The sequence below is a fragment of the Colletes gigas genome, unplaced genomic scaffold, assembly GCF_013123115.1.
Source record: "Colletes gigas isolate AHSC1104 unplaced genomic scaffold, ASM1312311v1 Colletes_gigas_Sc00007, whole genome shotgun sequence".
Lineage (NCBI taxonomy): Eukaryota > Metazoa > Arthropoda > Insecta > Hymenoptera > Colletidae > Colletes > Colletes gigas.
The window spans coordinates 8,035,820-8,047,421 of NW_025106636.1; the positions used below are offsets into that span (position 1 = coordinate 8,035,820).

An 11,602-nucleotide genomic window follows, 5' to 3' on the forward strand; every position below is an offset into this window, starting at 1 on the left:
ACTCATGGTAATTTCATGTAAATCCTTACTGAAATCGTTTCTTCGTCCAAAATCAAACAAAAATTGCGGAATACACTTTTTTAATACGAGGCTTCGTTTTCGAGAAAATTAGGATTGAATGTCTGTTGGGGTTGTGCGAACTTTAATGTGGCGCCTCTGTTGGAGAGAATCAATATTTTTTCGTTCTATGATATACACGTGTTACGATTGACGCAAATTTTTTCCTGAAATCAGATCCGATCTTTCTGTTAATAACCAACAGCTGAGTTTATTTGCATGGAAATCTGATCGTGAAATCAGAACAGCAGTAATTCGTAAGGGCGATACTTATCTCGCCTAAATGTACATCAGAATAAAATGGCACTCGTGACGCATTATTACGCCTCTGTTCGACGGCCGACGAAAGAAGCGTATAATTTAGCATGCACTAGCGTAATTCACCCTCGTTTGGGTATATTTCCAAGATTGTAGTCAAGATTTATCACCTGACCTTATCGTCAGTACGGTCGGTTTATAGTGACTTCGTACAGTTGATGACAAATTTCTCTTTCCAATTAGAACAATACACCAATTTATAGACTTAGTTTTTTGCTTGTTAGCGAGGTAAAGGCCTAACTAAAGGTTAACTTCGATATTTAGACGGAAGCTTTTGTAAATTTTATGATGAAATATCACTTTTCACTGAACGTCCACTTAGGTCTTGGATGCAAGCGTTAGTAAGTTTGCGTCTAATATAACGGTTCGATACCCAATGCAAACCAAACTTTAGATGGAGTTCCGAGTCTCCATTGTACTCTCTCAATGTGCAAGGGATTTTAGTATTGAATCCTTCATGACCCCCTGTGGCTTTGGAATTGCATCTACATATATTCATAGTTTCAAAGTCTGTATAAAGTGAATAAAACCACCGTATCATATTTATGGTACATATTTTATACCGACGAACAAAATACTTGAATTTTTATCGTCAGTTATTTTTCTATTCAGCTTATAATGTAGGGAATGTACTCAAAGAGGTTGTATTGAAACTTTAAATGAAATCTACTGAACAAGTTTCATAACTGTTCCAACCCCTGACCTATAATATTATATTAAAATTAATATCTCACGCTTTGACTTCGGCCTGATCGACATCTCCGGTGGATTCTTCGTAGATAACGATGAAATTGATCGTTAAACGTGTAGTAGCAAGTTTGTACTAGTTAAAACAAGTTGTTACGCGTTTATATCTCTGTCGAAAAAGTAGATGCACGGTTGTATCGATGGAGCGTGCAATCATCTGAAAATTTGGAGGTGATTTGAGCGTCCTCTTCTCATGGATGGCAGTCAGTTGAAAAACTATCCACTGAAATACGTATGAATTGACTATGGGAGGGATTGAAAAAGGCAATCCAGTATTATCAGACGGCAGATGGCCCAAAAAGTATTAGACAACTATTCTGTACAGCCTCAAAGAAAATTACTAAAATTTAAAAACGAATTTTTAAGAAAAATCGACAGGGGGTGGCTAAATTTTTCAACGAAAATGAAAAGTTTCAAATCGTTCTAGAAAAATTATTTTTGTTTTCGGGGGTCAACTACAATCATTTTTGGTGAATAGACATACTACCGAATTTCTACCCACTTACGAGAAAAAAATTCTAGTATGTGCCCAAATTTTTCGGTTGGAAAAAATTTGGAATTGGTCAGTAACCAGTGCGTAGTTTGATTTTCTGTTTCATTTTATGTTGAAGTTATGCGATGTATGGTCCATGGGGGTAACGCTGTACTCCCTGGTAACTGGAAAAGTGCCATGGGACGGTGCTGGTAGCATAATCGGCGTCCAAGCAGCGATTCGCACGGAGCCGATAAAATTTCCCGAGAAGCCAGCTCTTTCCGATGATCTCTGCGATTTGATCTCGAAAATGGTGGCTAAGAATCCTGTTGATAGGATCTCGTTGCCAGATATAAAGACGCACGTATGGCTGACTAATCATGGCGCCGAACCACTGCCTAGCGAAGTTGACAATTGTCGACTTCCTGTTACCGTTACCGATGAAGAAGTAGAAAGGGTGGTCACTAGGATACCAAAGTTGGATACTCTGATCCTCATCAAAACCATGTTGAAACAGCACAGTTTTCAGGTAGTTATTTTCATATTTATATTAATTTTTTGTATTACTGGTAAAGAATCATTTCAAATTTTGTTTTTATTTATTTTCAGAATCCGTTTTTACCAAAGAAGAGTGGAAAGACGGTGTGTGCAGACGCTGTGGTCGACGGTATGAAGCTATCTCCGCCTGGAAAGGTAGAGGAGACTATGGTGCCAAGGAAGACGGCCAGGAACGCGAAAACGGAACGTTTTCAGCGAACTGGTAGAAGTAATTCTGCTCCTGATTCTTATGACTGGCAAGCAAACGGCAGGTAAACTATTCCAAAGCATTAGCACTCTGTCTCTATTATTTTCACATGGGATGTAAACTGCCTTATTCGTATATTTTGAAATTCTACTTTATTATCAGACAGATGTCCATAGACAATCCTCTACCCCCAGTCACAGAAGCATCCACTCAAGAAACCGAACCTGAGAAACGGTGATATTACTAAGAGTTTTTGGTAAGTATCAAAAGTAAGTGGTATCTGCAGTGGTATATGCAGAATGAAATATTCTTTGACGATCGTCGAATATTTCGACGCTGTTGCTACCAAGAGCGACGAATGAACCAGTAAAGTTGGTTATTACTAGTTTATTGGAATCTTGTATTCCAGTTTGTCACAATCGGTCTATTGAATTAGTTTGTTTCTAATTTTGAAGACGTTGGAGTGGCTGTCTCGTTGAGCTACGAATAGCTTCGTGTGCTAACTCTCAATATAGTTTTTTACATTGTCGAGAAGTAATTTCATTATCGTGTCTGGGAAGACTTGAATACATTTAGAAATACTTTTCCAAGCGCGTAAACGGAAAACTATCGAAGCCAATTACGCGATTCTTCTCGTCAAACTTGCAATCTGAAACATATCGCGGTTGCACTCCGCGCTCCGAATTCGCCTTAAACACTTCAGAATGTACTTACTCGATTCCTGAAACCTGAAAGTAACGAATTTGCGGATAATTCAGACGTTCGCCGAGAAATGAACGTTCGATGCGATCGGAAACCAATTTCGATTTAAGCCCCGTCACTTGTACACGAAGTTAGACGAACAATAGTGTAAAACCCATTAGCGTAGACCGTGGATTCCAATGGAAACTGAAACAGAGCGAACTAAATATTCGTAATTCGTATAATGTAAGTCCTAGGAGTAACGAAGATATTTTAATTTGTTCCATTTAATCCTTTGTACGAGAGATCCTAATTTAACAGGGTTCGAGCAACAAAGCTTCAATATTAGATGGTTTTTCTACATATTACCAACTATCGGTAACGTTGGTTTTGGCGGGACGCGCGCTTGAATGCTGCCCGATCACCTAACGGCGGCTTTGATCTATACGATCAGAATTCCAAAGGACCTGATTGGTCGATATGTACTCGTCGCTTCCCCTACTCTTTGCTCTATCTCCCGTTTTGCTCTCGATGTATTGCCTCCCACCTAAGGACCTGTGCATTGCCTACGATAGACAGGATTGGTTCCTACAGCCAAGTTTTGATACGAGATCTCGTCCAACAAGAATTCGATAGAGCCTTCCCCCTTCCCCTCCAATTGATCGGCGATGTTTGAAACTCCAACCAGAATTGCTAGTAATCGGAACAAAATGGTCGACAGTGGTGCAGGAGAATAGGATCGTGGGGGAACGATGATGTTGTTTTAAAATTGGTTTATTCGCCGATGCTGGTAATTTTTGACCATCCAGGAATAAAATGTAAACGAACGTTTGGAGTCGTGACCCTGTTAAAATAGGAGTCACTAGTCAAAAAGACATTACCGAATGAATCATTCCAACTGATTCGGGACACTGTTTTGTCTACAGAACGTTCAACGCGACGAACTTATTCATTATCTACGAGTTAACGAGGCTGAAGGAATTAATTCCGATACTCGAAAGCCGTTTGGCGTTTTTGCAATGGCGTTCTACTTACGAATTTTAGCTAGATATAACGTTACATAGAGTCAACGGTTGCGAAATTCGCGGGAGTTAGCAGTATTTTGTATGCACCGCTAATTGTATTTTCTAAGGGGCTTGAAACATCAGCCTGCGAGACAACGATGTCGTTTAAATATAGGTCCGGTTATACCGCGATACGGGAACGAATGTTTTCCATGCTTTTTGATCGTTCTGTGATGTTATTAAGCACCGTTTCGTACTTTTACATTCAGTGAGAATGTTTTATACGTTCGACTATTATTAAGGCTCATTTTAGGTGTATTCATTTTTCGAGGAAATTCTGTTACATGTTCTTTTAAGAAGCCCATTCATAAAGATCGAAATGATGTTCGTTCGAAATATTTTTATTTGAGTTTAATGTAACGCCAGTGGTTTATTCTTTTTCGTCCTCAGAAATTTTCTACAGGATTCAGTAAAAACGATCAGTCGCTCTAAGCTTACAGATCTCGTACTTTTAGTAAACTAATACATGGAAAATATAGCGTCAGAGGTAATTGGAAATTTTTTACAACATTGTAATCTCTAATTATACAACACTTTGTTGTACTTTAACCCTCAATTGGTATCTCACATCTCTGAAAGTACCTCCTGTTGAAGAACAAAAAGCTGCATCTTCCTTGTGTAATTGTTTTTGTTTTATGCAGCTGATTACAAAAGATGCTATAGCACAATATTAATTACAAATGAAATAAATGTAGTCGTTGACGTGTTAGTGTACCCCTCACGGTACCAGTTAAGGGTTTAGTCGCGTGATCGTCTTTTCTGAATCCAGTACGCCGAAAGTCACACGACCTGAGAATTAAGCGGCATATAAATAATAAGTCCTACTGTGTAGAGCTGAAATGATGACGAGTGAAAGGAACGTGAGTACGATTGGCTGTAGTGAGTTAGTCACGCCTCTACACACGCCTATCTTATGTGGTCGTATTTACGAAACCCAAACCTATTATTTCGAGTTGAGATGTTGGCAATTTGCTCTTGCCTCATATCGACACGCTATCATCTTTCTAACTCTACACAGTACTTTACATAGTGCTGAGCACGCGACCAAATATACGCAACCAAAAGTCGGATTCGTGATTTCGTTGGACTTTACCGGGGGGACCATGATAAACTTTGACTTTTATCGATAGTTTAGAAACTTCACGACCGGGATACTACTTGTAATCATATCTCGTCACGATCTCGCGACATCTTCGCAGAATTCTCAACAAGATGTTGCGTAATTATTACAATTTATTGTAGGCTTAACTAATAATTTGAAACCTGGGATTCATGTTTATTCGTGCACGAGAGTCTTTGATATCATCGATGGCGTACAACATTATATTCATATTTTATGAAATTGCTTTGGTAATTTGATCGAAATTTAGAGATCCAAGGTAAAATTTGGTTTACCCAAAATTTCGATTAGTTCCCGTACGCGTTTGGTGATATTACCGATACTCTTGCGTGAATAATCATCACGTTGATGCAGTGAGAATATCCTTGAGGGTGTCGTAAAAGCCGTGGCTACAAGTTGGATAACTCTGAAACTACTGGAAATTTATAAATATTTACTCTTAATGGGGTATTATTATGCGACGTGTTTTTCCCCCTACTTTTTAGGAATTTTTGGCAAAAACATTGTAAAAACTTTTTGCAGTAAAAATTGGAGACTATATTTTATATTATTCAGAGTTGAAACCATCGAGAGAAGAATCATTCAATTGCGTCTCGTGTAAGATTTCAAGTATTGCCCGTTTATGTGACAGCGTATAAGTTGACTTTGGTAACATTTAAGCGGGCAATGCTGTACGGTGAACGTTGGATATATGACACACCACAAAGTTTGGCAGCCGAGAAGGACCTCCGTCTCCTTGACTCGTCCTGTAGAATTGTTACGGGTATGTGTGTCATTCCGAAGACTAGAATCTTGTATTTGTGATATTTCCGATGGTACGACAGTGCATTTTTAACCGACTTGATTGCGTTACATCACAATTCAAACTACTGTACAAATTCGTGCACAATATCCGATTTGGTAGAAAAATTAATAAATGGATATCATGCGAACCGTCTCGAAAGTAGTAATAGTTTCGAAGGTTACCTGAAACGATTTTTTTATTTCAAGAATTCAATAATAGTATTTGTTACATAGCCAGTTTTGTTCCCCTTCCTTCTCCTTTTTCTACTCTAGTGTTGTAAGTGTACCAGCAGCAAGACAAGGAGAAATTAAATATGTAAATATCTCTTTCATTATAAATATATTACTATGGAATGAAATCTCAAGTTTTAGTTAATTCGTGACGAGTATTTGAAAAAAAAAAAAATGATGAATTAGGCATAGTTCAGCCTTGAAGGTAATACATTTAGGCGGGAAAGCATCGACTCGTTCTGTCTCCTGATAGGTCAAACGTGATTGGCGCGTTCTACTAACCGGAAGTTGGGTTGTGATTTGTGGCGCCCTCCTCGAGTCCGCGTTTCAGGACAACATAACCCTAATTTACAGTAATAATGACGTTTACAATATTTCATTGTGTTTTAATAAATCCTCTACATGTTTTCGTGTTTACTTGATTTATTCTCGTAGTAAAATATTTTTTTTACAAATGTTTCGAAAAATCTGTTACTTCCTTTCATTTAGGTTCTTGATTCTGAAGGAGGATCGTTTGTGTTGTTTCGATGGTCTGTACCACTTTGCCAAAATTTTCATAGCTATCTCGATACAGTCTCCTGCAAAAGAACATTGTTAAAAATCTTCAATTTACAATTTAAATTTCGTTTTCCTCTCAGTAGCTTAATATAAAAATGTTTGTAATCTCGGGGCGAGTCATTCTATATACGTAAAGTTGTGTAAATTAAATCTTTCCTACACACCCTTCGGTTCTGTCGCATAAATTTTCCGGGAAAATGTGAATGGTTTCTCGACCATTTCGAATATGTTCTCGTTAATTTCCGTGACGTTCAGTTTCGTCTTTTTGACGAGGGAAGTTTCGAGTGCGGTGAGAAAGATAACCCAACGTGGCTTGAAATAATCCATAATGACGCCGGACCATTGTTTGTTCGCGTAGTCCCTTATTTCTCCACGCGGCCCCCACAAAGTAATCTGATTTCTGGCGTTGTATTCGTATAATTGTTTCTCTGCTTTGTTAGTCGTTATATTTTTCGCTTCCTCCAACCACGTGCCCAACAGGAAGGCTCTTCCAGAGGCCAGTATCGACTCCAAATCGTCGAAGAGCTCTATAAGCGCATTAGCGTTTGATCTGCAACAATTACAGTACAATTCGAGACGTAAAATGATGAGATGTATATTAATTTCTACTCACTTGAACTCAGTGATGTTTGTATTTTTAAAAGCGTCTGTCAAATGGACGTAAAGATCATCCGCCTTCAGCTGAAGAGCTTGCCTAGTCAGATCAACGACGTCATGTTGATAAAGGGTGCTATTCCTTCGTCCGTGCCTTGCTTGCAGAAATACGTACCACGCGTCGAAAAACGAGGCACGATCGTACCAAGCCTACGTAAAAGTAATTAAAATTCGAATTGGAAACAATTTTAAAGGATGAAAGAGTCAGTAACATTTTGACTCCCTTTGATAAGGCGTATTAGCTGTCGATGGCAATAGAATTCACTTACCCATGGCGTCAATTTCAAACTTGGACGTAGAGTAATCACGTAACGTCCTCTCACTCTTCCTGTTCCATTGAAGTTGTAGATCGTTCTTCTCAAACTCTTCCAAGCCTTCGTTGTGTACTCGTTCCATGCCCCGTATCTGCGACTGGCGTAATTTTCGAACCTGAATCGAATAAATGATAGGATGTTTTAACCTTTTATAGTCGAAATTACTTTTAGTTTCCCAACCGTAGCCATTCTAATGATTCGATCTTACCAATTGTCCAAATTCACGCGTTTCTGACGATAGGCCATTTCATTCATCAAATCATAGATGACGTAGTTCTGGTTTATGCCTTCAGGCGTTAGGCCCGTTCCCACCATCGTGCTGTCGTTCATGTTTCTTGCTTCAAAAACACGCTACAAGAAAAACACATCTGTTGACGTTAGGCATCTTTATCTTTTATTAACCATCACTTTTTATTTGTTTTAGGCGGAAAGATCTTGCAAGGTGTTCAGATGGGGGTGGACAGCTACTATTATTTCCTCCAATTACGAAGAGGTTTACTCACATGGTTGATAATTTGAGCAGAACCAAACATGCCGAGCGTTCCGCCAAAGTTGTGCAACATGCACCAAATGAACGCATGGCCATAGTAAGATTTAAATCTGTTGTACTGAGGAAACTGTTCGGACTGCAGGTCCAAGACTATCATCTTCCCCTGAAACGAGAAATCTACTACTTCGAGACAATGTTTCTGCATTGAATTGGATTTAATTCGGTGACAGAAACAGGTAGCGTAAGATTCTGATCGGTACTTACAAGTGGAACTGATGACAGAAATGCCTTTACTCTAGGCTCGGTCCAGAATGTCATGCTATGGACGAATAGCCAGCCTTGCATTATCCTTGAATGATAATTGCACTTAAAGATTGCAGAAATGGAAAGAAATCGTTTAACTAGGAAATCAATTAAGCACGATGGCAGAAGAATGTAATTTCGTAATTTATAGTGTACAGTTGTTACATATATAATTACCATACTGCTTCTGGATCAACGCTGTTCATGGCTGAGAAAACCGAACGCCCCATGTTCCTCAGATATTTCAGCTCAGTGTTGTACGGTTCGTTTTCGTTGAAAGTGTCGCAATTGTAGACATGATCGGTTCCAAACTCCGCAATATACTGCAAAACGGAAACGTAAGTGGCCGAAGAACACAACGATTATACTTTTTGCCAGCGGAATTTCTATAATTTTCAGTTACCGTTTTCAAAAACTTCTCGCCGATCACCTGAAACAGTGGATCCGTAGGCTCCAGGAGAGAGGGACTGAATTGACATCAAGATAAATGATTCTAGGTATCTTTAATCAAAGCTCTTACGATTTAATATATTTTTAGGAACACTTACCAACAATACTTGTCCGAGAAATGGTTCCAGGGGTCTGTTTTAGTTATGTTTGCCGTAGGAAATAGCCTGGAGATTGCTCTTGGCACGTGTCCTGCGAACGCTGGTAGGACAGGAATGATTCCAAGATCCCTCATCCTTTGGAGGATTCGATGCTGCAAACGGAGCGATCTCTCGTGCCAGTTTGAGCTTAGAATACCACCCAATCCACGAATGTTGCCCATTCTAATCCTAAACAGAAGCGTGACAATGTTTTGTTTAAGTAACTTGCGAGATTTATGATCAGACCACGATCGATATTTCATGAAAATCAATAATACAGGACCTTACCAAGGTAAGAAAGCAGGTCCCCCGAAATGTTCGTTGATCTCGTGTAGGGTCAAATTCATCTTCAGGTACACTTTTCGCCAAATAGCCTCTTGGCCATTGAATGCAAGCGCCAAATTAATCCCATTAAGGGCCATCCAGTCGATATTCCTTTCCCACTGATCCCACTGCCACCATGCAGAGCTGTATCCCATGGTGCATACGTTTTGATAGTATCTGAACCTGTTAAAGAATCCAAACGTTGAATCCTGTGGGAATAAAGGTAACAGTTGCTAACTATTTACGACTGCCGACAACCTGTCGTTCGAGGTGACATTTACGCGAACGTCTGGCAGTGTGTTTGGGAGTTCGAGCTGGCTTCCCTCCCACGATACGTGAACGTTGCAGTAGTTCTTCAGGTAATAATGCAAGCCCCATGCAACCGTCACACCGGAGGTACCGACGATCTCAATTTGGTCGAGTGGAGTTTTTCTTATCTGAGAAACAAATATTTAAGTCCATCATTTCCTCGTTTGTAGCCCCCAAACAGCCATCACATCAATGTCTGCCATAGGATCTCTCAAATTTTTCGTTATTTTCGCAACAGTTCAGTTTGTCGTTATTATGTTTCGATCGTTGGTCGTTGATTAAGAGTTCTTCCAACCGTTTGCGATCATCCTCAAACCTATCTAGATAGAAAATGGGCGTTAAAAATAAAGAAAGAAACAGCTTGTGTATTATACAAGCAGTGCTCGGATAAGTGCAGGTCATTTTCGATCGGTTAATTGGACAGTAGTTGAAAATTACTCATTTTAGTTATACACGTTATCGTATAATATATGCAAATTACTGTGAAAGTGTCCTTTCCAATGGGTCCAAGATCAGGATCCACGATCATTACGAACAAATTGGCTCGTTCCGTGCCTAATAGTCTTTGGGCGACGCCTTCGGCTGCCTTTATTTGCACTTCCGGCGAGGTCTGAGGTCTTATGTGGCCCAGAGTGCTCTGAAAGGCTAGAAAATTTTTCATTTCCCTTATAATACGGAAATATTACTCCGCATTTAAAATTTTAGTTATGAATTCCTACTATAGCTTAGAAATTTTTAAATTTGTTTACACTTACCGTCTTGCTTTATACGTTGACTGCACACCACTATTAGCCCAAAAACGATGACACAGGACGTGTACAATAACCTTACCGCCGACATTGTACCCGAATGTGTAGTATCTTGTGTTTTAAAGTGGCGAGTGATGAAAAGAGGAGAGGACTACGAATGCATCACGTTTTCCCACTTCTGACGCCATTTCTTATCACTCCATGAAGCCTCTGCTATTTGTGTATGTGTATACGCTTAATAGCACGAGGCTTTGTTATACTACTGAATACTAAATGGACTGATGGACGCACGCTACCGACAAAGAAGTTACCCCCACTTTAGCATCGAGATGCGCCACGTGCATGCGCAAAAGGTCATTCGCTGCGCACAGCTGTTCCACTACACTTGTATTAGTGATCCTTAAACCAATGATGCCAGATTGAGCACCGGGTGCACTACTCACACTATGCCAGATCACGCGTACGTGAGCTCGTGGAGTTTCGGAGAGTCGACAGAGGCAAACTGACGCATGCCCTCTTTCTCGATTCTCCGAAGCTGCCCGAAGTATTTTCGGACCGCCTCGTGGGAGTCAGAGAGAGGAAAAAAAATAAATTCTTTTTTATTATTCCTATGTATGAGAGTACATATGTATATCATTTCAGATATCACTTCTGATACATCTGGCAACGTATAACCATTACTACTGGCTACTGCCAGCCTCTCGCAGCCTCTGCTGGCTTCTGCTGACCATTCCTCATACTTCTGACAACGTATAACGACTACAACTTGCTATTGCTTGCTCCTGCTGACCACTGCTGACCCTTGTTAACAACTTCTGCCATGATATATATGTATTAAAACATTGTATAATGTAAATCTATAGCAATAAATGATATAATTACAAAGAATTCTATGTGTTCTCATCATTTTTTACCTTTCTTTTCCTCTCCAAATCATTACCTTAGTTAAGGCAATGATTTGGAGAGGAAAAGAAAGGTTAAATGATGGAAAGACATAGAATTCTTTGAAATTATTTCATTTATTGCCATAGATTTACATTATACAAAGTTTTAATACATATACGTCATATCAGAAGTTGTTAACAAAGATCAGCAG

General features: G+C 39.4%; 2 protein-coding genes across 4 annotated transcripts in view; one reads left to right on the top strand and one right to left on the bottom strand.

Moving 5' to 3' along the window:
* The window catches only part of LOC122396300 (serine/threonine-protein kinase mph1), a 38,351-nt gene extending 35,743 nt beyond the window's left edge, over positions 1–2,608 (top strand). The window contains exons 7-9 of the mRNA XM_043394570.1: positions 1,734–2,123; positions 2,204–2,403; positions 2,502–2,608. Coding sequence (XP_043250505.1) covers positions 1,734–2,123; positions 2,204–2,403; positions 2,502–2,577 — 666 coding nt within the window. The 3' untranslated portion in view covers positions 2,578–2,608. The remainder of the gene's footprint in view (positions 1–1,733; positions 2,124–2,203; positions 2,404–2,501) is intronic.
* Positions 2,609–6,569: 3,961 nt separating this feature from the next.
* On the bottom strand, positions 6,570–10,760 carry LOC122396183 (alpha-N-acetylglucosaminidase). Of its 3 annotated transcripts, XM_043394352.1 has the most exons (14): positions 10,513–10,760; positions 10,239–10,402; positions 9,707–9,885; positions 9,413–9,631; positions 9,086–9,313; positions 8,941–9,004; positions 8,715–8,860; positions 8,499–8,583; positions 8,248–8,397; positions 7,953–8,095; positions 7,700–7,859; positions 7,390–7,580; positions 6,941–7,326; positions 6,570–6,796 (listed from the first exon to the last, which is right to left on the bottom strand). In XM_043394352.1, exons 1-14 carry the CDS (start codon positions 10,595–10,597, stop codon positions 6,690–6,692), a joined length of 2,307 nt encoding a protein of 768 aa, XP_043250287.1. In that variant the 5' UTR covers positions 10,598–10,760; the 3' UTR covers positions 6,570–6,689. The 3 variants fall into 3 exon arrangements, with proteins under 3 accessions (XP_043250287.1, XP_043250289.1, XP_043250288.1); XM_043394354.1 differs by lacking the exon at positions 10,513–10,760 and having other exon boundaries at positions 6,572–6,796; positions 9,707–10,077; positions 10,239–10,362; XM_043394353.1 differs by lacking the exon at positions 6,570–6,796 and having other exon boundaries at positions 7,076–7,303.
* Between the last annotated feature and the right edge of the window lie 842 nt (positions 10,761–11,602).